Genomic DNA, 26,613 nt, shown 5'->3' on the forward strand with positions numbered 1-26,613 from the left:
CCATTTTCTATTTCTTCCCTCGTGCTGGACCTATACTTTTTCAGAGCATTTTTTATCCTTATGTGTTTTCCAAAATTAAAATAAAATATATAATTTCCATATATAATGCTTTCCTAAGAGACAATCACCATAAAACCACAGGAGTATTAAGTTAACTTATTTACTCTTTTGTAGGAACCTGCTAATGAATGTATAGGTCACAGGAGTAGATGGCTAATTAATTAGCAACTGGTTTTCTTTCTTCTGTTGGATACAGGATTCGCAAGCCAGTTTTGATGTAAATGGAAATGATTTTGACCCTATGCCTCGATATGATGCCAGCAACGAGAACAAGTAAGGCACTATGACACCCTTCACATTTCCAATCTGAGCCACCAGATAGAAAGTACCAATTACTCCATGAAACTCTACAAAACTTTATTCCTCATAAAACAGAATGATCTGCATTAAAATCTTTGTGAAATACATGTTTTTGTCTTTTCCATGCACACATATGACTCTTTGAAATCATTTGAAACTATCTGAAAACACATAAAAATTGTTCTGAGAGTTCTGGGCATGTGAAATGAACCATTTTCAATCCCTTTGGGAGGCAGAATGTATGGGATGACTTGCTTTTCTTAAATATAATGTCATTGAATTATTAGGGTGTTATTATATGTTACAACTGTCCTAGTTTCTGAGTCTCTTGAACTTTGTAGAATTTTTTTATTGAAGTAAGCAAATTAGTGGAGATTGTTGGGTTTTTTTCCCCTGCAACAATGTGATGGAGATAAAGTGATGGAGATTTTTCATTTGGAGTTAGATAAAAACACAGAAGTGGGAATTCTGGTAGGTTATATCTGTGTCAGATGACTAGTTTGAGATATCTCAATGAATGACATATTTCCCCTACAGAGTTCTGCTTTCTGATATTTCTCATTCCATCTTGCTCTTTAGATGTGCCACAGTTAAGGCTTGGAGAAAATCAGGGAGGACACTTTGCCTCAGGAAGTGGGCCACCTTTCTGTTCAGTGGATATTTGAGGGCAGTTATTTGTTGATAACATTTTATTAGCTAGGTACTTGGCAGAAAGAAACACCTTTCTGTGGAATTGCATCTTTTGAAGGAAGGAGAATACTCTTGTTGTCAATATGTTGACTATACATTTTGTTTTCTTGAGGTTTGCTTTTTTTTTTTTTTTTTTAATTGTGAAAAGCATTTAATGCTTTTACAGAAAAGAAACTACAAATGTTGAAACCTTGTCCTTTACACAACTAAAATGCTTTGAGGGTTGTGTTGTTTCTTTCCTTCAAACAAATTTTGTCCAGAAGAATGCAGCAGGTGAAAGCTGGGAATCAGTTACAAAACTTAACGTTGATTAAACTGCAGAAACAAGTTGGAGCAACGTTGGATCACACTTAGATGGGAGAATCCTCTCCTTGTCAAAACCTTCTTCATAAAGGCAGGAAAAGCTGTTACATCATAATAGGACAGGCAGAAGAACAGGGCCTTGTTACTTGCCCTCTGCAAATACTCTTCAGCTGAGCTGCTGTGTTTGCGTCACAGCGCATCCCTCTCTTCTGCTGTCCAGCACACACCTATACCTACACACACCTCAGGGATGCATCCTGGCTCATCTGTGAGAAGATGTTCCTCTTCTTGGACTTGGGGCGTAACTTGGAGACTTTGAAATTTCAGTGGACTTCAAGGACTTCTGGGTGCAGCAAGAAGCCACATACTTTTACCTGTGAAATTGAATCTTTTTTCTTTGGCTGAGAAGAACTGAAGTTACTTTCTTAAAAAGCATGACCAGAAAAGGAAGTCTGCTTTCTGTTTTACTAGTAGTTAAAGTTTTATACAGAATATAAATTTGGACTGCTTCTTTTATGTCCTAGAGCCTAGAGGGTTTTGGTTTTCATACCTGCCTCCCCCTTAAGTACTTTCACTGCCCAGCTTCCAAGATACTGCACTGAAATGCGGGTGATAGGAGGGCAGAAGCTGTGCTGTACTGAGCTTTGTCAGTGTTATCAGGAGGTGCAGTGTCAGTGTAGAGTCAGCTTTTGGACACCAAGGATACATGAAGCATGTTTTCAGTGCAAGATTATTTGGCAGCCTAACCTCTTCTAAGGACTTGGAGGCTCAATGTTTCCAGTTGGCAGACGCACAAAGTGTGATAATCAGCAGCTAACCACCTTCAGTGTTTGCTGCTCTTGCCCTTTTTTCCTAGTTGTCCCTAGACTAAACAAAGAGTTAAACCACTGCATGATTACTGAAATGCATTACTAATAGCCTGTCTATATTTTTTGTATCTAAAGTACCTTCAGAATTTGGAGCAGGAATTCAGATTGTCCAGCATACATGGCCATTTGGCACTAGATACTCAAGTTTTGTCAGAAGTCGAGCTAAACACAGGCAGGGTACATTCTGAAAGCCATGCATTACAAAGAATTCATAATGTGTAGATCAGTTTGGTTGATTCCTGCTTCCTGCGGTAGAAGCTGGACAGACAAAATTGCTTTATAGGGATTTTTGTTTTTCAATGAAGGTGGGATGTACAAATGCGCTGTAACTTTCATGATGATGTAGTTTATTCTGCCTCATTTCATAATCCAACTTTAAGGGATGGAATGATAAAGAGCAAAAGGAATTGCTATAAAAATAAACAGGTGTCTGGGCGGTTCTGCATGCAGCTGTGAAACATCAGAGTATTGGATCTGTGTGCTAGCTTTTCACTTTTAATTAGAGTGAAGACTTTCTGCTGCTGAGACTTATTGGTGAGTGAAAAGGGGCAAGAAAAAATTGATTGTAGATTACTTTAATGTGAGTACCAGAGTGGCACTTTCTAAAATTACATTTTGGAAGTTCTATGTTAAATCTTCTATTAGCTAAGGAGAACAGGAAGGTAGGAAGAAACATTAGACTAGTATTTCAAGGCCTGTAGTCAAAATGGGTGGGATGATAGTTTCTTTAACTACTATGGTATGTAGGCATACTGCCAAAAGTTTCCTTTGGTTTCTACAAATTGCCAGCAAATCACAAAGCTTCTAAATGGTACAGACTTACACTAGAGTTTCCTTTTGCTCAGAGGCAGTCAGCTGTGGATGAAGTAATTTGTGCTATGCAAGGCATCTTGTTTTGGTTTACTGCTTTATTCTTTTTTCTGTTATTCCATTGCTATTTGTTAACATCTATTTTTATAAAACTAGGCATTATCAGTCTCAGGTCCATAACAGAATGCAAATGGGATCGCTGAAATGGTACTGTGCTTATTGTATAGCCTCAGGAAAAAACCAGAAATGTTCATAGTGTTTTTTGATTTTGACCAAACAAAAATTACTTCTTCTGTTTCATAAGAAATTTCTTAGGGATCGTATTTCAAAGCTTAGGTTTTACTATGGTGATGGGTACTTTTATAAAACAGAGGGACTTTTAAAAAAACTCCTTTAAATAATACCAGTTGACTTTAATGCAGTTCTTATTAAACTTACATAAGAAAAAGTAAAAGTGAGCTGTTATTTCTGTTTTGGAGATACTGAGTCACTCTTTGGATGCCTCTTCAACATTTTTCAATGATGCATCCCACTACATAAATAATTTATTTCAATAACCTCCTAAATTGCTTTTTAATGAGTGTAAGATTTTTGAGAGACAACAATTCTTGTCATTCAAAAGTTATTAGAAACAGAATCTCTTATGTCTAAACTTTGCAATATGGGGAGAGCTTCACAGCAATTCTCACAAACAAAAAGTTAGTGAGTTGGTGAGTTTCAGTCCTGTTTGATCCAACACACTGGCAATGTCTTGCCATGGCATCCATTGTGATTCACTATTACTTCCATTTGCCAGTCACATTAACATAGATGCCAAATAAAACACCAAAATCTTAATTTTCTTCACAGAATGACAGACTGCTGATTTATACTCTCTGCTTAGGGTGAAGGCCTGTAGTGTACCTCCAGAGTCATTTAATCATATTGGATACAAGATACTTGACAGGCAGATCATTTTCTGTTTCTGCCTGGATAGTCAATAGAAGAAAATTGAAAAGCTTTTTGTCTGCTGTGACACTCTTCAGTGCAGATACCTGAAGAACTGAGCACAGCAAACACAGAGAGCCTCAAGTCTCTCACTGGTGACGTGAAAGATCATTTCAAAAGGTTCCACAGCAGCAGTGTGACAGAAAGGAATGCTAAGAACTGGGAGTATCTTTCCATATAGTTTGAGTGCTGGTATGCACCTGTTGCTATTGATTTTAAATTTGCTGTATTGTGTCCTGCAGACAAAGCAGAAGGGAAGATAAACTATAAAGAGAAGCATTGCTCTGTCTTGTACTTTCAGTTGGAGTAAGGTATTAGCTCTTAAGTAAAGGCTTTTTTGTCAGAGGGAATCTCATTTGGTTTTGGTATTCTTCTGTACCCTGACTTTTCAACATGACATTCTCCTGCCTCTGGAGGCTGAAAAACCAAAAGCATAAAGTGGTGTTGTCAACTGGCTAAGTGCAGTCTTTAATGCCAGAAAAGCATGTCTGATAGCACAGAAATACTCCTTAAGGGGGAGGTAATTTAAGCTAGAGAATTCACTTAATGTGTATATGTGTTTCAGATCAACAGAATTAAATACTTATACTGAGTCTGGTATTGCTGATTCCAGGTACCAATGACTAAATGTCAGGTGTCTAGTGTATCTCAGTGTCACTGCAAATTTCATGGACTTCAGTTAGGATTCTTAGGAAACTGCAGATTTTGGATTGTTTTCTCTAACTGGTGACGTGTTCATTTGTGAAAACCAGGGTCTGAATCAAGCAGTCAGAGGTCATTGGTATAGAAGCTGCAGTCAATGACTGCAATCCTATTTATTGTGTTTTATTGTGTTTTGGTTGTATTCTGGTTCTAAACTCATTGCTGTTATGGCCACATCCTATTGTGCTGCAATTTTAGCAGATGTTAGTAATGAAGTTCAGTCTGTTTCAACTTACAGACTGAGATGCCACTTTTTGTAAGGAACATTGTTGGCGATTTATCAGCTAATCTCCAAGTTACAATCGATTGACCTGTCATGGTTTAGAAATGGTATTCCACAGTTTACCATTCTCAATAAATACTAAAGACCTTGTGTCACTCCTTTCACTTCTTCCTGCTCCCTTGCAGTGGGGCTAGAGAGGAGAATTGGAGACACAGGAGGTGAAGATCATTGGCTGAGATAAAAACAGTTTACTGGGAACAGCAAGGAAATAAGAAGGCCAGTAAGAGAGTGTGCAAGATAGGTGAACAATCCACATGTGATTGCTCACTGCAGACCCCAGCACCAGACATCAAAGTCCTACAAACCAGCAGTCCCACAAACAACACCCCTTTGAACAACACTCCTCTCCCCTTCATGGCTCAAGGTGGTATCAAATAGCTGGTGGCCTCATCCCTCCTGGCTGCTGCAAAAATTAACCCTCTCCTGGCCAGAACCAAGTCATGACCCAACTAAGTGCCATGGGGCATAATGGTGCGTGGAGAATATCTTACTGCATGACATACCAGATGTTGCCAGTAGTTGTTGCTTGCTTGCCATAGTTAAATGTTCCAGGGTAAAATTGTAAAGATAAGGAAGATAAAATTTGCAGGTTGCAGAATTGTACTGTGATGAAGTATAATAATTTTATAGGTTCATTTGGAGCAATTTTTTCTTCACTTTCTGTTTTAACTGTTACTTAGAGTCTTTGGGTGCTGTTATACAACATGCTTATCCTTCAGATTGCTATACTTCAGGGGAAATCATCATACATGCTTCATTTCTTCTCTCTCAGGGTTGAACTGAAAACATGTGGATAGAATCTTTAAGCAGAAAACTTTATTTTCTTGAAAGGAAATTGTTGTAAAAACATGGAGCACAAATTGTTACTATATATTGCATTTGATAATGTTTTTCTTTTAATGCAAAACAGGTGTTTAACCTATAGGATGAGATGAGGTGTGCAATAAAACAGAACAGACAACAAACTAACAGTTGATGTCTTGAAGTTCTCATGCTTTGCTATTTCAGAAGAAAATGTTTGTCCATTTGAAGTTTTCTGAAAGACTTGCTGGAAGCTGAGGACAATTAGCCAGGCTAGAGGAGGGGCAGTCTCTCTTAATTCAATTCACCTACCCATGGTAGGCACCCCTCATCACTGGTGTTTGATCAGTCCTTGATGACAGCATTTCATATTCACAGGGCACAAAAATTCATTGGACTACAAGCCTTGGTTAAGTAGCCTTTTGATCCAGGTTCCAGCTTCAGTAGTAGAAAATCTTATCATGAAGGTTTTGTCAGACTGCCAAAAATTGTCCTTTTGTTAAACTCTTCTAATCTGCTCACTATGTTATCACACTGTGTTACATAGTCCTGTCTGACAACCATAAGTGTTATATTTTATAATTTTTGAGAGCCATAGAAAGAAAATTTTTGAGTAGTCATTGATAGTGAGAGGAGTGAAACAGAGGAATAAAGAAAACACAAATTCCACTAGAATTTCAGTTGAAATATGAAAAAATAGTCTTTTTTCCATACCCTGGTATCAGTCACTGAGCAGTATTGTTTACTACTTAACTGGTGTTTGAGGAACAGTGCTCTTCCTTTGTAAGATGTATAAGACGCTCATGGTCTCAAAACATTTAACCACAACACTTAAGGAAAACCTTCTTTCTGTTTCTAATTACTGAAGTACCAGACAATGAGCTCACAAATAAAATTAAGTTCTGAAGCATTATGCAATTGCTTCTAGTGCTTTTATGTAAATTACTGATCACAATGAGTCAGATATTCCCTTACAATTCAAAGTTAACAATAGGAGGGATACAAACTTTTCCGAATTCTTTTCTATCAAGAGTTAGATGTGAAAGGTTTTTTTCAGATGTTCTTTTTCCCAGAGTAGTTTTTTTTTAATGTATGTGTCTGTATTTTGAAGTTTTGAACTTAGCAGGGGGGAATTTGCAGCTACAGTAGGCTGGTCTTGATGTGGTAAAATGACAAACCACTTTCAAGTTGCATACATACATACATATACAGCTGAATAGGATTTTAGAGCACAAATACATTTTTTCTGTGCTTTCCACTTTTCAGACAATATAGGTATGGGAGAAAGTTAAAGAGTGGATCTATGGTCATGGATTTTACCAGATGATTTCACAGTTAGTCAGCACAGTCAAAGGTAGTGCAAAATGTGGTTCATTGAAATTTTTCAGCTGGCAGTAGTGTAGCATTGATTGCCCTTCTAATGTTTGTGGCATCAAGGCTGACCTCTAATTATAGGTTTGACAGAGCAATTCTGAATCCAGTATCAAAAGCTTTTAAATGGAAGCATTTTATAAATATATTATTAATGGCTGAACTTTGGCAAAGTTATGATAGAAATGAATGTCTTAATGGCATTACTAGGGGTTTTTAATAAGAAATTTTCAGATGCTGCTTTTCTTTACAAATTAAAATATGTGCACTTATAAGGTTATTGCCGCTGGCAGGTTTATTTTTATAGCCTTGATTTATATTTCTGTGATTCTGTAATTTTTCTTAAAGATATGGTCAGATTATTACCTCAGACGTTTTATCCAGGTCAGATTACTCTCTCAAAGATGAATTGTCTTTTTCTTTTTCCTGAAGGAAAATAATCAAGATAGAGAAATTCAGAAATAGAAGTAAAGGAATGCATATCACAGATGTAGATTGCAGTGATGAGTACAACCTGGTTTAAAAATTACTTGTACTGCTATATAGACTCAAAGCAACCATCAAATATCTGGTGTTAGAAAACGGAGAAGGAGACTATGGCTTGCTTACTTAGCCAAAATGCATGATGGTGAGGCTGTTGGCTAGGTTTGTCAAGGAATGGCTTGGTTTGTCAAGGAATGGCAAAGACAGTGTAGTGAGAAGGTATGTTTTACTTCTCCTCTCTGTTCCTGCACTTCTCTTCTTAAACTCCATGAACATCAGATGAACAGCTGCTAACTTGTTCTGCACTGAAGTGAGTGTGTGAGAATTGGACTTCCAATGCTGAAACACTTTTTCCAAGTAAAAGGAAACTTTACTGCTGCTGAATCAATTACATAAGTAAGTTTCATTAAAAAGCAATTACCAACACAGATGAGACTAGGACTTGCATTTATTTCAGCAATTTCCTCATTCATCTTTGAAATGCGTCTTTAAGGAGAAATGGAAGGTCCGTTTAATGCAGAACAGCATCAATTGAAATTTAGGATTAAGCACAGTACGTATCTTGCACAGCGCAGTTGAAATTACACTCAGAATTTAAGATGGGTAGGAAGTATGTCTCTGAGTTGGAATATGTTGCAGATCCAGAGGTACATAATCTTAATTTCTTTAAAATTTTTTCACTGCAGTCATCCACTATGAAAAATGGAGTATGCAGACTAGAAGAAAATCCATCCATGACCTGTGTGCACATCACTGTATTGCTCCTCCTTTTTGTGTTGTGACTTTGGTGTCCTTGCATCTGTCAGTAACTTCTTTGCATGAAAGAAAATTTTCCCTAAACTGTTCTTGGGATCTCCAGAGGCTTCCAGGACTTCTTTTCCTGCAAAGGACATCTAAGCATGAAACTCCAGATTTGCATTCTTGTATTCATAAGATATTTTTCATTTCTGCTTAGATCTGATTTCAGTAGAACTGATGAAAAACATTTTTGAAAAACATTTTTTTCTGTGTCGTTGGGACTTCGGTTTCATAGAAGTGTGGAGATTTTAAGTTGTCTGCCTGGACTGCAACAGAGCCTTTAATACTGTCTCCCATGTTATTCTCCTGTAAAAGCTGACAGGTCACAGCTTGGGCAGGTGCCCTCTTCCCTGGGTTGAAAACCTGACTGACTGTCCAGGCCCAGAATATGGTGGTGAATGATGCTGCATCCAGTTGACATCTAGTCACTAGTGGTGCTCCCAGAGCTCTGTGTTAGACTCAGTCCTGTTCAATATCTTCATATCATATCCTGTTCAATATCTTTATTGATGATTTGGGAGAGGTAATGGAGTGTAAAGTGGTAATTTGTGGGTGGTGCCAGGTTGGGTGCATGTTGATCTACTGAAGGGCAGGCAGGCTCTGCAGAGGAATCCGGACAAGATGGATTGATAATGTGAGGCCAACTGTGAGGTTCAACCAGGCCAAGCACCAAGTCCTGCCCTTCAGTTACAGCACCCCATGCACCACCACAGGCTGGGGACAGAGTGGCTGGAAAGGGGCCCAGGCAAAAGGTGCTGGTTGACAGCCACCTAAGCCTGAGCCAGAGTGTGGCCAGATGGCCAAGAAAGCCAGGGGCATCCTGGCCTGTGTCAAGAATAGTGGTCAGCAGAACCAGGGAAGTGATTGCCCCCCCTGTGCTTGACCCTGATGATGCTGCTTCTTGAGTTCTATTGCCAATCTGGGCCCCTCACGTGAAGAAAGACAATGAGGTGCTGGAATGCGTCCAGAAAAGGGCAGCAGAGCTGATGGAGGGGCTAGAGGCTAAGTCCCGTGAGGAGCTGCTGAGGGTGGGGGTATTTAGCCTGGAGAAAAGGAGGCTCAGGGGAGGCCTTGTTGCTCTCCACTATTGCCTGAAAGGAGGTCATAGTAAGGTGGGGGTTGGCTTCTTCTCTGAGACAACCAGCAACAGGATGAGAGGACATAATCCCAAACTGCCCCAGGGGAGCTTCATGGAGGACGTCAGAAATAATTTCTTCACTGAAGGGGTTGTTAAACATTGGAAGAGACTGCCTAGAGTGGTGGTGGAGTCAGTTTCCCCAGAGGCATTCAAGAAAAAGCTGGATGTGGCACAGAATGCCATGATCTAGTTTACATAGTGGTGATCAGTCAAAGGTTGACTTCACTTGTCCTGAAAGTTTTTTCCAACTTAAATTATTCTGTGAAAGAACATAGACATTGGTTTACATCATGGTTCTATGTTTTGTACTTGTGACCAGAACAGTGTTGATAATGCATATTTTAGCTGTGGCTGAGCTGTGCTTACAGAGCACCAAGGCACTCTCAGTAACTCACACTGCCATCTCATTCAAAGAGCCTGATCAGGGACAAGAGGCTCAAAAGAGGCGCAGCTTGGACAACAGGTTCCAGCTGGTCAGAGATAACCTGTGGCTTTTAATAGTGTGCTCCGAACTAAAGCTGGGGAGGTTATTGCCAAAGTAAGTGTTGATGGGAGAGTGGCTAGGCATTAAGTCTGCTTGTGGTACATGCTGAGTAATTGCCTATGGCTCACTTAATTGTGTTTTACTTCTTTTCTTTGCCTTTATTTATTGAACTGCTTTAATCTAAAATGATAAATTTTTCTCTCATCTGTTCCTTCAGTTCTCCCACCAATCCCAATATGAAGAAGGAAACAAGTGACTGGGTGGGACCCAGCTGTCTGCCAGGGTCAATATCTCAGCCTTTTAAAAATGTACTAGCTCTCAGGAGTTTAGTAACTAATAGCTTTGGAAAGCTTCTTTATGGCAACAGATATCTCAAGCATTATTCCTGCAAGCTCAGTTTCAGTGATAAGTTGACCAAGGAATCTTTGGTAGTATAAGCTACGTTTTGCATACATTCTGGTATAAGGGTCCTACAGTCCAGGAAAATATTCAAACATGGAGCTGGTGCAGAGTTGCTGATCCCACAGCTGCTGTGCTGGTCCATTTGTCTTTGTAAGCATCATATAAGCATCATGTAACTGTCAGGGCAATGGAGGTGGAAGAAAAAAAAAGAAAAGTAGAAAACCAACTTTACTCCTTTGATTCCTTTAACTCATATAATTTCAGGTATTACATGTAACAACAGCAGATACACTTGTCAGAGGAAATTGTGGTGTCTACAGATATATAAGACACTTCAAATACATAGGAAACTATCTATCTCCAAACCAGGTGAAGGACCCCTGAAACCTAAGAAATCAACTTGGCAGCTATAAGAACAAATAGATGAAAATCTTAAACCCAGTAAATCACATCACTTGGTTTCTTCATGCTCAATTAGGTTGCAGTATCAAGTCTTCTAATTCACAAAGCAAACATCTACCATAGGCAAGAATAATGTGGAAGAAAACATTCTTGCTTCTCATTGAAATTTTCCTGCCTCTCACTGGCTTAAATGTTGTTAGCTAGTTTGTGCAGGGTTGCTAAGAAACTGCAGTCCAAAGTTTTACTCCTGGCTTTGTTTACAGAAGTTATATGGTGATTTGCTTACAGAACAAAGAAAATTGTGTAGAACTTAAATATTTGTTCTGAAAGTTTTTATTAAGATGTGGCTATTCTAATAGAGGTGTTTCCTTTAGTCTCAGATTTGCAGTTCAAGCTTTTGGTACCTCTTCATTAGAATGAGAATGGAAGTCTCTTCTTACATCCAAAAAGTATTACTTTTTAAATACTTTAGATGTTATAGTAAAAGTGATGAAATCAATGCAAGTGCAAAATCAAATTTGTGTGGTTTAGTTAATCACTTTTTCAAAAAACAGATGACAAACTGCTTCACCTGTATCCATCTCAACCAAAGCTTTCTTGCTGCAGATATCATAGTGCAGCCAGTATATAGTAACCTTTCCCAAGTATAAGAGTGTTCACTGTAGGTGGTACCTTTGGAATTTTCAGCAGCAACTTTCTAACAAGCTTTATTCATTGTGTCCAAGAGTTTGTTTTCTAAGGATATCTTGGGTAAATATGGGTGGACTTTCCTTGGAATACAAATATATGGCATAGCCAAAATAATAATTCTGTCATGTTCCAGTTCATACTCTAAAGGTTTCAAAGACTATTGAAAATTTTAATAGATCATTGACTTTGGATAGCCATATTCAGAAACACTGATAACAGTTCATTAGTGAAAGAGGATATAAACCAGAAGATTAAATTAATAGGAACCATTCATAAAGGATACTAAGAGTTTCTGATTTGTGTAAATAAACATTGGGAGTGACACTAACTTGGTTTGCAATCTGAGGCCTTGTTCCCAAATTAGGATTAATTTTAGACTCAAAAGACAAAACCTGAAACTATGTTCATTATCCATATCTTTTTGTGAAGAATTACTGTGAGGCATCATTTTTCAAATCTCATCCTGAATATACATATATCAGGTATATTCATTTTTCATATTTCATTTTCATTTTTCTTATTTCATTTTTGAGATGAACAAGGGTAAATTAAAATGAAGTAAAATATTGTTAAAATAGTATAAGAAGCTGTCTGCAAAGATTTTTTTCTCATTTAATACACTTTCTTTACTTACATGAGAGTTTTTGTCAAGTCTTTCAAGAAAACTCTTAGAGGGGCAGGTGTATACCCATCTTTCTGCCTTATTCTCCCCAAAGAAGCAAGGTATTTGTTTTTTGGGGAAATACTGTGGATTTCAGCTAGAGAGACCTGAAGTCCTGAATGATCCAATATAGGTTACTTTACTGCTGTCATCTTCTGGCACTTCTCTGATGTGAGAGAGGGCTGGTATCCCAAAGAAGGAGGAGATGTACTGAGAAAGTGTTTTATTCTGTTTGTTATTTTTAGCAGTTGCCTTGGGAAGTTTCAAGGATACCTTTATTGGGCAAGAGTATAGTATCACCCTGCTGTTATTCAAAGTTAAGCAAGTAATGTTATTAGGATACTGCAAGATCTTCAGTTCTAGGACTGTGTTCTAGTCACTGAGGCTGTTGTAAACTCAGAGGATTAGGAACAGAGAATTTAAACTTTGTGTTGAAGCAGTAATCCCAAGTATAAGGAATTAGCTAAATTAACTATTTTTAAAAAGTACTTCCATTTTTTTCTTTGTATAAAAACACGTTCCTGATTTTGTCCTTTTTCCCTCATTAAGATGCATAATGTAGTTGTTCCCCTTACCATTTTGCTAGCCAAGATTTGAACTTAGGCTTTTTTTGGTCTTTTTTTTGGTATGTCATGAGCAAAGTGATAAAGCTATCTAATCTCTGAGATATCAGAGCCACATCCAGTCTTTTCTTAAACACTTCCAGGGGTAGTGACTCCACCACCTCCCAGGGCAGCCAATTCTAATGCCCATCACTCCTTCTGTGAAGAAATTCTTCCTAATGTCCAGCCTAAACACTTCCTGGTGCATCTCAAGACTGTGTCTTCTTGCTGTTCCCTGGGAGAAGAAACCAACCTGATCTGCTACATCCTCCTTTCAGGGAGCTGTAGAGAGTGATAATGTCTCCCCTGAGCCTCCTTTTCTTCTCTATTCTTTCAGCTGTACAAAAAGAGACTGTCAGAATTGCTTGTAACATCCTTGTTCTAGGATTTTCCACCCTTTCTACAGCCTCTCAACTAACCTGGTTGAGAGGTTATAAAAAGAACTGGCATTTGGTTATAAAAAGAACTTTTTGCTTATGTGGCGGGGGAATCTTGAAGTCTAAGAAGCCTCATATGCTTCTATTTCAAAAGCAAAGTAGTGCTTTTCATTAGGTATATCTAGGTAGTCATATACTCTTCCAAGGTAATACTAGCCTTGATGTTACTGTTGAATAAGTTTAATTCCAGAACACAGGAGCTGATCTGTGCAAGTTTTACTTGCGATTTGCTTTCGTGACTTAAGAGCAAGAGTTGGATTGCCCACCTTGAGAAGGTTACTGTACAGTTAGTATGAAAGTCAGTATGAGAAAAAAAGCTCAGCTGAAAGTTTTGCTGTCGTGGTGAATGAACTGTTGTATTTCTTCCCACCAGTGGTTTTTTTCCTTCCTGAAAAGAGGCTGGATAAAAATTTTGTCTTGGATTAAAGTATATTATGACATCAGTAATTTTTTAAAAATTTTTCATACATTAGACTCTATACTTGGCTAAATATAAATTATTTACTGATTTTGTTTGATATTTTTATTCTACATCTTATTTCAATGGCTCCCTCAGACCATCTATTCATTGTTTGTTTTGAAAAGAAAGAAAAAAGGCATATTTGTTTTATATGTTCAGGTAATTTTCCCACTCACAAAAATAACACTGTAAAAGGCTAATGAAAGTGTAGAGGCATATTCCTTTCCTAGGCTTGCATCAGAACTTCACAGTTGTGACAAATTAACTGCTAATAGCGAACAAATGCTGAGAGAGTGGCAAGTCAGCATTGCTGCTACCCATGCTGTTAAGTTTAAAATTTGCGTGTCTGACGTGTGAAGTGTTCCATGTGTTTGTTTTAATGCTGTCATCTTTGATTTTGTGAGAAATAGATGAGATATTTTCAAGTTGTTCTAAAAGCAACTTCCCATAATCATGCAAAAAGTCATTAGCCCTGGGGACGTTGACTGGAGATCTTCCAGTCCTGTGCTGTAACCACATTACAACACTGTGATGCTGAGAAACAGTATTCTGCCTGTGATGACACCCAGGTCTTTGGCATTTTTCTTGATATCTCACATTGAAGATTTGTGTAACTTGTTTTTCATATTTACTCTGTCATCTTTCTCCCCTGTTAATGTCCAAATATCTCTCCTTTGGGAAGTAGTTTTATTATTGCTGTTTTTCAGCTGTAGCAGATTATGTTCTGAAGGCAAAATATTGATATTTTGCCTGTCTGTGCTTTTAATGTGTGACAGTTCCTTTTTATGTCCTTACTCAGATGTATCTAGAAAATAATCTCAACCTCATGTTAATTTGGTGTTTTCCACCCTCCAGATTATTAGAGAACATTTATAGATGAACAGCTCTAAAATAACATTTTTTCAGTGCTATGTAAAACATGTCTGGGATGCAATAAAGTGCATTTCTAATGATTGCTGTTAAAACATGTTTTTTCTCCAGCCCCAATATGTTATTACATTGTAACCCTTCAGATACCACACTTCCTGTTGAGGATTATATTGCAGTTTAGGAGACAACTTTAAAAACATTTGAATGTTTAAGTGACGAAGAGTTTTGCAAAAAATAAATTCCAGCTCAGGAATTTTCCTACAAATGCCAATAGATACCCAAATTTCTATTCTCTCTCTTTCAAGGGGACTGAAGTTGTTATAACATTTAAAATTCCTTTATTCCTATAATTTTCAATCTCCACCAACCACATAACTTAGTTCATGTTACAGGTTACATCCCTGGGATTCTGCTCTAATTTATAATAATGACTATAATAATAATAATAAGTTGGATTTTTATTTCTTACTACTAATGTACTGTCTTTATGCGTAGGAAGTTTCCCTCTCTGAGAAAAAGGGCATCCCAAGAGGGCATGTTAAAGCACATACAACTGTACTCAAGAAATGTAGAAATACCTACAGACATCAGCTTAGTGCATATAATTCATTAATAAATCATTCCCTGCCTGGCGAAAGGCATATGGCTAAACTGCAGCTTCCCAGACAGAGACTGCATTGCCCTGAAATCCCTCATAGGTACTAAGTTTGGGAAGATGTCAAGGCAGGAAGGTCTTTCAGTAGAGAAAGTGAGCAGAACTGGTGTTGCGCACATTACTTGGCCATGGGGTAACCATCATGTTAGATGATACAGTGGAAATGTAATCTTTTTGACAGGGTCTGTTGGATGTAGCTACCAAAGTAGCAGGTATCCGTATATTCTATCTGGATCCAAGGGGAAATTCCAGCTATTTGTTCCATTCTTCTCCATGCGTGGCTTTTACCCATTCACTTTCTCTACCAAAAGACATTGCTCCATCCTTCCCAAACTTTGTACCTATGAGGGATTTGTTGGCAATGCAGTCTCTGTCTGGGAAGTTACAGTTTAGCCACATGCCTTTTACCAGGCAGGTAATGATTTCTTAATGAATTATATGCACTAAGCTGATGTCTGTAGGTATTTCTACATTTCTAAAGTATAATTGCATGTGCTTTGATGTTTGAGTGATAATACCTCAAAACTTGCATGTGACACCTAACAAAACCATAATAAAAAGAAGGGATATAACATTTTGTAAAACTTCTTAAGACAGGTCTTTTCATTTCAGTATTAAGACATTGTTAAAAGGCATTACTTCAAATACAGAGCTAGAAGACTATTTGGAAATACTTTAAAATAAAGAGGGATCTTTTCAAAACTTGTTTTCCTATGTGATTTTTGAATTATTTACTTCAGGCTTTTCAAATTAATTCTATAAATGGGTACGACATTTATTTGCCGATTAAAGGAAGCAGTTTTTTTTTTCAAATTAAGCCGAATTAGGCTTTAAAATTAGTCTTCATATGAAAAATAAACTTCAAATTTAGTCTTGAAAAATTCTCTGGTCAAGTTTGGCAACCAAATAATGAATTGTGACAGATCAATAGAAAATTTGTTGAGATAATATTATTGTGAAATCTTGAGCCAGCTTTAGAATTAATCAGTTTCCAACTTTTCAGTTTGATTTCATGAATAAATTACACTTTTCTCATAGGTTATGTATATATTGCCTGTCAAATAAACTGAATTATGGTCTTTGACATTTTAGCAGTTTAGCATTGATCATTTATATTGCTTATTTTTTTGTTTAGTCTCTTTTTTCCTAGTCCTAGATTTACATTAATCCGTTCCAAACAAGTCATCTTAGTGTCTCCCATCTAAATGTCTTAAAAGAGTAAGGGCAAAAAATTAATAATAAAGAAATAAGGAATAACTCTATGCAAACGAGCTGTACCAAAGGAAAGCAGCAGTGGTTCTTGTCTGTAATATAAGCATCAACTTTAATTAAAAAGCACATGTGTTCTCCAAATGTGTGTGCAAGCAAGTCTGTCAACCACCACCAGGAGAAGAGTGTCTGTGTACACAGCTGATCTCAGCCTCCTCTGAAGTGCTTGCTGTGTAGTTTTTTATTTCTCCTTTTGACTTAAACTTCTTTCTTTTTGGCTACTCAAGCCTTACATTATCTTTCTGTCTACGTCCTATCAAGTTCCCATCTCTTTTGCTGTGTGGGCTGGAATTCTTATATCTCCTCTTAATAACACCTCTCTGAAGTTCCCTGCCTGCTCCATCTTGCTTGTGTCACATTTCTGCAATGGAGCTGCTAACTGCTCAAGGATGAGGGCATGACTTATTAGTAGAAAACACCCTGTGGAAATCCATGTTAAAGGCAAAACCTGCAAATCATAAGGACAGCTTTCCTACCGTGAGTACAATATGGATGGCCACTGTCACCTTGTAGAGTGCATGGAGCAGGGCTAGGCAAAACATCCCACTGTGGCTTTGCACAGTGGGGAAGGGGCTGAGCAGCCACTGAGCATTTCTTGTTTTCCTTCAGCAGCTTCTTGACATTGAACCCTTGCAGCTTAGCTCTGCTTCCAGGCACAGAGCATACCACTGATGTGACGGGTACTTCTGACATTTTTACTGCTCCCAGAGAGGCAAATAGGCTTGCAGGGTTGGCCCAAGGCAGGACCAAGATGTGCCTGAACTTTGAGCATACCTGGCATACAGTCTTAGATTCACCTCTAAACACCAGTGTGTGCATTGGTGCAACCTCATCTTCCTCATGCCATATTGTGCATAGTAGAGGTTGGATGAACACACACATACCAGCAATAGGAGTGGTTGTTAGAGAATTCTGGACAAACATTTTGTTTAAATGTAAGATTTTTTTCAAAATTGAGAGCCAATATCTAAGACTCCTTACTGTTGCTGTGAATTACGTATCATTGCTGTATGTCTTTATTACAAACTGTGTTTCCAGTAGGCATGAAGAGTTTAAAGTGTTGCTGATAATATTAAAACATGTTCAGAGGAATATTGTAACATGGGTATACATTACTGTGAGGGGTTAAATAGTGCGATACATAATGAGTAGTTGTTCATTTAGCACCTGAGGATAAGCAAAATCAAAGCCTTTAATCCCAATGGTTTGTGCTTACTTGGAAAAATGTTTGTCTGACTGCAGGCATGGAACCCGTTGTGCTGGAGAAGTGGCAGCCACGGCAAACAACTCACACTGCACAGTAGGAATCGCCTTTAATGCCAAGATTGGAGGTATGTGAAACAATCTCCCACAGGAAAAAAAGTGTAACCCAAAAGCCATTTGTGCTAAATGGTACATTCAGACATTTCTCAATAAGAGAAGGAGATTTGTATGAACAAGCCTCACTGTGTTAGCTGTAAAGCTCAGTTTAGAGTGGTCGTTCAATATCAGTACTGAAGGAGTTTGTTTGTGGTGGCCCTTCTGCGGTGCTCTCTGGAACACTGCCTCCCAGTACACATCAAAAAATAGAAGGTCAAACTTTTGATGAAAACATGACCCCAGAATTAGCACACTGGGGTTTTCTCACAGATTCAGAGCTCTTAAGCCATGAACTTTGACAAACCATAAGTAAAGGTACACATCAGTTACATCGCCTTACATATTGATCCCAAATGAAACACTCTCAAAACATAATGCTTTTTTTTTTTGTCTGTCGTTGGTGAGAATTTTCTTTTGATCCCTATGGATGGTAAGATTATTGCCTGAAAATCAATGTATGATCACATATTTTTGTTCATTCAGCCAAGAAGTTTCAAGTATTTTCTGTGAATTCTTTGTCATTGGCTGTTGAATTAATGTCTTTAGCATAGTTTTATGACAATGATTATCAAGATGTCATCTGCATGTCTCCTGGGATGTAGCTTGCCTGTTACAGATTGTAATACTTCTAGTGAAGTTTATTCTGAACTTTTTATTAAGTCATGGGATTGGTATATTGGCTTTCAGCTGAAAGTCTCATAGCTCAAACTCAGTAATTGTTGCCTTTTGAAATAGAGCCTAAAATAGAGCCCATCTGTAAAAATAGAAACATGTTTACCTATTTGTACACCAGAGGACAGTTCAAATATACAAGCGGGCAGAATTGAGACCATCTTTTCATTATTAAAAATACTGCATCTATTCTCTGCTGGATCAGTACAAGTTTGATCCAAATCTCATGTAAGCACAGATACATTTCAAATTACCCAAAGCACACAACTTCATCCTCACGTCAGCTTTCTGTTTTCCTGCTGGGTAAATAAAATTAGGGTAGATAATCCCAGATCCAGGATAGGGTTACAATGATGCAGAAAAAAAAAATTCCCTTGAGGTGAAGAGCCTTCCTGCACAAAACTATCCTGTCAGAGTAGTTTAGAAAATCAGAACTGCTCAAGTAAGGAAGTTTGTGACAGATGAACAGGTTGTCTCATGTGAACATGGCATTTAACTGTGAACCAGCAGTTATGATATCAGGTCTGTTGAGTTGTCAAACCAAAGTCAGAAGAGAGTTGGTGTACTGATGGAAATAAGAGATGCCTTCCGGAGAAGTTTCATTTTTGGGTAGAATAGTCACACAACCTGCAACAACTTTGACATGGCTTTGAAAAATTCTCCAGAAGTAACAATGACTTCTTCATAGTTTATTAATTATTAAGCATTTTATTTAAGCATTATTAATTATTAAGCGTGCAATAATAATAAATATCCTCCAGGCATATTAGCTGACTCACAGTCTTTTCTAAATATAGTGTAAAAACTGATTCAGATGGACACAGTATACAGGTAACAGAAACAGTAAAGCCTAGATACTTGTGCCTTTTTATTATTTATTCATAAAAGAAAGCTGGAAATTAGTAACAGTATATAAAACCTCACTTGAGGTGCCACCTTTTAAAAGGATCAGCATTTGGAAATAAGACTTCAGGAAGCTCAACAAATAATCTGCAGAAAATCAGAGTTAAGAGGAAGTTTCAGGGAAGATAGGTTAAGCTTCCTCTTCCACTAAGTGAATATGTTTGAGATCTTTGCTGCTGCTGACCTCTACTTGGCATGCCTCATTCCTTTCCTTCAGAGCTGCCATAACTACTCGTGTGAATATACTGTGGTTGTGTCAGCTCACTTGTTTCCCAGGGATTTAAAGGCTCTCCTGGGGTATTTTTGGAGAAGAAGCTAGAGTTGAGGTAAAGCAATTACATTCTTATATAGAGGAGCACCTGCTGACGATGATGTTGGATTTGCTCCACCAAGATAAGTATCTTTTTCTTCAAACCAGAAAGCATTTCTGAACACATAAGGGATACTAATGTATCAAGCAGAAGGGGAAAAAAAATCTGTCCCATCAATATGCCATAAAATACTGGCAGTTGAACAAATCCAGTTAATGATGTTTCTGATGCTGAGTTGTTAACAAGATATCCATTAATAATGCTAATTTTCTTCTAAATAGCGTACTTTTGTACTCCTTGTCTCATTTCCAAATATTTAAGAACATCTGATGACCAAGTTTCTAGGAAAGTCTGAGCCTTCTTTTAAAATAGCGTAAATGGAGTTGTAACTTATAGAAAATAAAATTTTAGTAAAATTGCAATCTGAGTCTTTAGTTTTTTTACAGGTTATGACAAGTTTCTTATAAAAAATTATACAGGTTTCTGTGCAGCAGAGCTACAGATCCCTCTCACTAAAAGACAAGCCAGTTCACCAAAGGGTTGGATCTTTTTTTTAGATTTAAACTCTGAAATAATCACGCAAAACAAATTACCACATAGAGAGCTTGTGAGATTTTTTTATAGGAAGGCTTGGTTAGTTTGCTGTTATTATTGCAAACTGATTGTGGAAGTTGTAAAACATCTGTGGGGATTTGGGTGCTTAGTTACTTGGCTGGGCTCAAGTCCTGATGGGAAAACAGTTACACTGAATTATGGCACAACAGATGTATATTGTCTTCAGTTGACAAGGATTAGTTCAGCTGTTTCTTTAAGTTTAAGTCAGTTGAATAAAAACAAACATTTTAAAAGAAAACTTCTTTCAGCTCAGTTTTGAATGTTTCCTATGATTCATTGAAAATTTGTTCTGAGTAAAAAGCCAATTACATTTTGCAATTACTGCAAATGTTAGAAAAAGTTTATAGGGCTCTGAAGTCTTGGAACAATCTGCAAACACAGTCTGCTAATTGCCTTTTGGATAGCTTTTGTTGTGCTATCACCACATGCCAAATGCAGTTTGGCGGATGTGTGATCAGCAGACTTAACCACGGCAGACTTTGGGGGGCGGGAATAGAAAGGCAGGGAGGAAGGAAGGAGCATTATTTTCAGTGCAAATACCCAGTGAGATGTCTGTTGTTCAGAGTAGTCTTGCACAGAATTACAGAGTCATTTCTTTTGGATAAGACCATGGTTGTCAAGTCCAAATTTGACTGATCACCACCACTTCGTAAACTAGATCACAGCACTAAGTGCCGTGTCCTGTTGTTGAACACTTCCAGGGATGGTGACTCCACCACTTCCCTGAGCAATCTGCTCCACTGCTTAAACAACCCCATCCGTGAAGAAATTATTTCTGATGTCCTCCATGAAGCTCCCCTGGGGCAGTTTGGGATTATGTCCTCTCATCCTGTTGCTGGTTGTCTCAGAGAAGAAGCCAACCCCCACCTTACTATGACCTCCTTTCAGGCAATAGTGGAGAGCAACAAGGCCTCCCCTGAGCCTCCTTTTCTCCAGGCTAAATACCCCCACCCTCAGCAGCTCCTCACGGGACTTAGCCTCTAGCCCCTCCATCAGCTCTGCTGCCCTTTTCTGGACGCATTCCAGCACCTCATTGTCTTTCTTCATGTGAGGGGCCCAGATTGGCAATAGAACTCAAGAAGCAGCATCATCAGGGTCAAGCACAGGGGGGGCAATCACTTCCCTGGTTCTGCTGACCACTATTCTTGACACAGGCCAGGATGCCCCTGGCTTTCTTGGCCATCTGGCCACACTCTGGCTCAGGCTTAGGTGGCTGTCAACCAGCACCTTTTGCCTGGGCCCCTTTCCAGCCACTCTGTCCCCAGCCTGTGGTGGTGCATGGGGTTCTGTAACCGAAGGGCAGGACTTGGTGCTTGGCCTGGTTGAACCTCACAGTTGGTCTTGGCCAACAGCTTTGCAGCATGTGTGTCCATTGCTGGCTAGAGAAAACAGCACCTAAGTCACAGCCTTGTCTGTGTTGCTTGAAAAGTAGACCACTTCACCATTACAAAAAAAAAAATTAAAAAACTTGTGATTTACTTTAGGTGACAGTGGCAGCATTTGAGATTTGAGTTATTATTCTTTGGTTTGATATAATATTTAGACTGGCTAACAAAGTCATAAAGGAAAGCTTTATTTTCCTTCTTTCAAAACCAGCGTACCTTTATTATCTTTATTCAGAATGAGAGAGATACTTTAATATACTTTAAAGGAATTGAGCACACAACTTTCACCCATCATTAATTTTCTGTGGTGAGAAGAAAATACAATCCTAGAATCCCAGAGTTGGTTTAATGATTCTTTTTCATAAAGCAAAGTTCATAGTGAGATCACAGTTTGTACAAGTTTATTATCTCACAAAACATAGGCAACTTTTGTGTGAACTGAGAAATACAATCACTTTTCATTTTTAAGTCAAATAGAATAAGGGGGAAAAAAGTATTAATATTTTTTCAACAAAGCAGTCCTTATGCCTCTTGTCAGTTAAAAGTTAAAGTCTTGGTAAACACACAAACTTCTTTAATCTGAGCTCATAAGCAAAATGCAGTGTGTCTGTAATTAACAACATGTAAATTTGGCTTAAAAATAGGAGTAGCCTTTTAAATCAGAAAGAACATCTAACTTGCAAATTGTGAGAGTGATCATCCCTCTATCATACAATTTTATTAAATTTTTATTTAATATTTAGTGTCCCTTTGATCACATGTCTCACTAGCTGTGTGTAGGTCTTTTTTCTTGTTTAAGTTAAAACTGGCATTGGTAGTTTTCTCAGATTTAACCACAAAGTCTTACAGATAGGAAAAAACCCATCTTCTGTATTTTCTCAGTTTTCAGATTTTAGCATGCTATATTCAGCCTAGTAAACTTAAAACAGTGTGAAGCGTTGGCACATTGACTTGTCCAAACCCACATGAATGGATTCTTTTAACATAAAAATTCCAGATTATACCTCAAAAAAGCTTCTTCTGAAGAGAAGGATGTTCACCATATTGTAATTTCAGGTTGAACAACATTACATATTTGTTCAAAACCTCTTGTAATTGCCGTGCTATAGTGTGTGGTAATCATTCTGTACACGAGAGGGTTCTCCCCAGTTTTTTGATTGCAGCCTCATACAATGAGGAAATGATGCCAAGGTTACTTGTCTGTAGGGATCCTTTTATTACATCTGTTAACATGATTGAAACTGTGAATGACTCAAGAAAGGTAATGCAGTTTCACCGTTGTATAAAATTGTTATCTTTAAGTGACATAAAAGCATTTCAAAATTCAGGTATATTTAAAAAATTTATTTAGCGTAAAACTTTGTTGTTGAAGTTTGAAGACTGTATAGTGGATAAATTACTTATAATTTTTAAAACTTGAAGAAGGGTGAAAATATTCGTATCTTCTCATATTTTTCCATCTAGAGACATTGGGAAAACAGATACCCAAACAGATTTTGTTGGTGGTGGTTTTTTCTTTAACAGTAGGAATTCTTGTAGTTATTCAGTTCAGTGTCGTACACAACAATTTTCTCTGTGGGGGGAATAAAACAAAGAAACATTTTGAGTTTGTCTGTACAGTTCATTGTATTTTTCATTCTGAAGGTGTACGGATGCTGGATGGAGATGTGACAGATATGGTGGAAGCAAAGTCCCTAAGCCTTAATCCCCAGCACATCCACATCTACAGTGCCAGCTGGGGGCCCGATGACGACGGTAAGACCGTGGATGGACCCGCTTCTCTGGCCCGTCAGGCCTTTGAGAACGGCATCAGAATGGTAGGTTGGCTTCACACGTGCCTGGGTCTGCTCTCATGTGCACCTCTAAGGGTACCTGTGCCCACTGCATGCAAGTGCTCAGCATGGGGAGAGGCAAACGACTTGGAAGGAAAGAAGAAAACTTCCTTTGCATAAAACTGGAAACATATTTTTCTTTTGTAGTGACCTGATGATCACTGTCATCTGAAGTATGAGCTCTGTTCATTTTCATCTGGAATACATAATCCTCAGTGTCTTTTAAAACTGCTCTGAGGGAATGATGTAATTAGAAATAAATTGACTGAGAAATGCTACTTTGCACATCAGGGCTAACTCATCAAATCTGAGGTGCAAAGAAATTTTAAAGCAAAACCTTTGACTGTGTTTCCTTCTTTCTTCATTTCTATTTTGCTTTGTTTTGCATGATTTCTTAATGTAAGTTTGATGATTTTAATAGGGAGCTGGGGGGCAGAAAAAGGTCTATACCCATGGTACTTTTACCATTTATGTCTGGTCTCAGAGAATTTACGGTACTGTAATGAGGGGAACACTAATGGAACTGCAAGAATGCAGGGGATCTTGCTCCAGGAAGTTTTTTGTTTAAGCATATATATGTGTTTGTTTAAATGTCGTATTTCATGTAGGGAACACAACTGTGAAAAGTTCAGCCTGAATTTCTGTACCAGAAGGACTCAGCCGTTTCCTCATTGAAATCTCAAGTTCTCAAACTGGGGATAAATATGCAGAATAACTTTCCAAGAGCGTAGATCTTGCCTACAAGCATTATTGTTCCACTGTTATTATGAGCAGTAATTTGAGAAGATACCCTACAGAACCCAGATGAATTTCATTTTACCAGCACATTGTTCTGTATGTGAAATAAGCACCAGTCTATAGTGAAAACATAGCATTTAATTTTCAGAGGTAGGCTTTTTCTGATAGCAATGCAGAAAAAAGTTGGTATATTTTTTTGAGCAATAATAGAAGTCATATTTGATACAAGTCAAATTATTATGTTTTACAATGTAACTTTCATGTCATTTTATCAAACTTTATTCTGCCTGAAGCTGCCCATGAGGTCTTGAATAGATCTAAATATTTCCATGTATTTGGATATTTTATCTGTCTCTGACTACGAAAGCTTCATTTCTACTCAAGAAATAGAAGTACTTTTAAAAACTTACATTAAAATGTACTGCTACAAAATACAAAACATTTAAAGTTAACCTCTAATTTTCATTCTTTAAAATATAATATAGACTGAAAGATTGTGAATGCATGTTTTAGGAATTACCACCTTCCCTGTTAAGCTGTTTCCAGACCAAGAATTACTTCAAGATGAACTCTTTTTTTTTTTAATAAGTAATGTCTTTCTGTATTCAGATAAAGGTACTTTCTCTGTATTTCCTTATACTGTCATAAGCTGTGTCATTTTAAAAGATGAGGCAAATGGAAGAAGAAAAGATGAATTTTCTTGGACCGAATATGCCAGAAATGGGGTGATTATTCAAGGTCATGTTTACGTACTCAGTCAAACATAAATTTCCCTAAGGAGTCATAATAATTGTGCAGTAATAATAGGCAGACAAAAATGCTTATTGTGTTGTATACAGATCTTTACTCTCCTTTTTCAGAAATATTGAACTGAACAGCAACAGTATAACATCTGTGGCGTAAATTGAAGTAACATTGTGTCTTGGTTTTGGACAATTAAAGTGGGCGGACACTCCAGTTACCTTCCCTTTTAGTTTTGACACTCCCCATTCACCAATAAGGAGAGATGAATGCAAGAAGGTATAACTGTGAAATAATAACAGTTTAAAACAGTCATTAAAAAATGAAATAGGAACAGGAAAAACTGACTGTGATAAGCAGTAGTTATAATGTTGCTGAATTTCATGGATTCCTCATGGACTCCCCAGAAACAAAGAAAAGCAAAAGCAGCAGAGAAACTCTCCCCTGAGATGGCACTCTCCATGTATGACCATGTGTGTGGAGAGATAAGGGGAAAATGGCAAACAACTGTTACCCCCAGGATGGTTACCTCTGCAGACAGCCTGGGGTGGAGAGAGAGAAGAGAGGACAAGAACAGCACAGCAATCAAACCTGAGCAAGTAAAAATCTCCCTCTTCTCCCCAGATATCAACCAACAGGGAAAAAGAACAAAACTGAAAGAAAACCTAGAGTCCCTGGGTCAACAGCTGGAACTCATGGAGGAGCTTTGCCTTCTCTTTAGCAAAAATAGCGGCAGGGGCTTGGACAACTTGTATTCCACGCCCTCCTGCTTTGACCAGGCACTGCTGGCAGTTTGGGGCAACCTTATGGAGTGGGGGCTGTTGTATTTTTCTTGGCTTGGTGGTGTGGCTGCTGTCTGCCTTGTGCTATCTCAGCTCACCCAGCAAGATCAAAAGAGAAAGAGCACTTTTTCCTGAATGGCCCCAACTCTCAAAAAGGACTAACAGACAGCCTGACCTCACTGTTCCTTTTCTGGCCACTGGGTCTCAAAGAGACAGCAGCAACTTTGGGCACAGATAGATATGGAATACAGTAACATTTTGGGTTACCCAGAACACATCAGTACAGGAAAGCCTGGCAAAACCTTCTTTCAGACCTACACAAAGTCTGAAGATTGATTATTCTTAATCTATTATGCAAGTATCCACACAATTGTACATTATAATTTTAAAATGGAACAGCAAAAGGAAATGCCAAGATTTTTTAAAAACATCTGAAAAGGAAATTATGCCTGGCTGGCTTTATTAGGAAAATCAAAGGTAGTGCTGAATAATAACTTTGATTAGATCATATTCAAGCTCAATTATTATTTTAAATTTTTTATAATTATTGTATAAAAATGAAATGGATACAAGAACCATCCATTGTTGAGTTTCCTGAGAGACTTGGTTCCATGAAAAAAGCACCTGATTTATCTTAAGCACATATTATTCCAATTAACAGCTTGTGCTCTGTGTTTCACAACTATTATTATTTTTAAATCTGCTGAACTAATATATGGTTACACCTTTCAAATCCTGCATAAAATAA

The 26,613-nt window shown here is 37.9% G+C and overlaps 1 protein-coding gene across 2 annotated transcripts in view; it reads left to right on the top strand.

Moving 5' to 3' along the window:
- PCSK5 (proprotein convertase subtilisin/kexin type 5) overlaps window positions 1-26,613 on the top strand; it is a 229,575-nt gene that overhangs the window by 72,613 nt on the left and 130,349 nt on the right. For both annotated transcript variants that reach the window (XM_058043218.1, XM_058043217.1), the window contains exons 5-7: window positions 257-333; window positions 17,770-17,858; window positions 23,417-23,589. In XM_058043218.1, the coding sequence (XP_057899201.1) occupies window positions 257-333; window positions 17,770-17,858; window positions 23,417-23,589 (339 nt within the window). The remainder of the gene's footprint in view (window positions 1-256; window positions 334-17,769; window positions 17,859-23,416; window positions 23,590-26,613) is intronic.

This window comes from Melospiza georgiana, chromosome Z (assembly GCF_028018845.1).
Source record: "Melospiza georgiana isolate bMelGeo1 chromosome Z, bMelGeo1.pri, whole genome shotgun sequence".
NCBI classification, from domain to species: domain Eukaryota; kingdom Metazoa; phylum Chordata; class Aves; order Passeriformes; family Passerellidae; genus Melospiza; species Melospiza georgiana.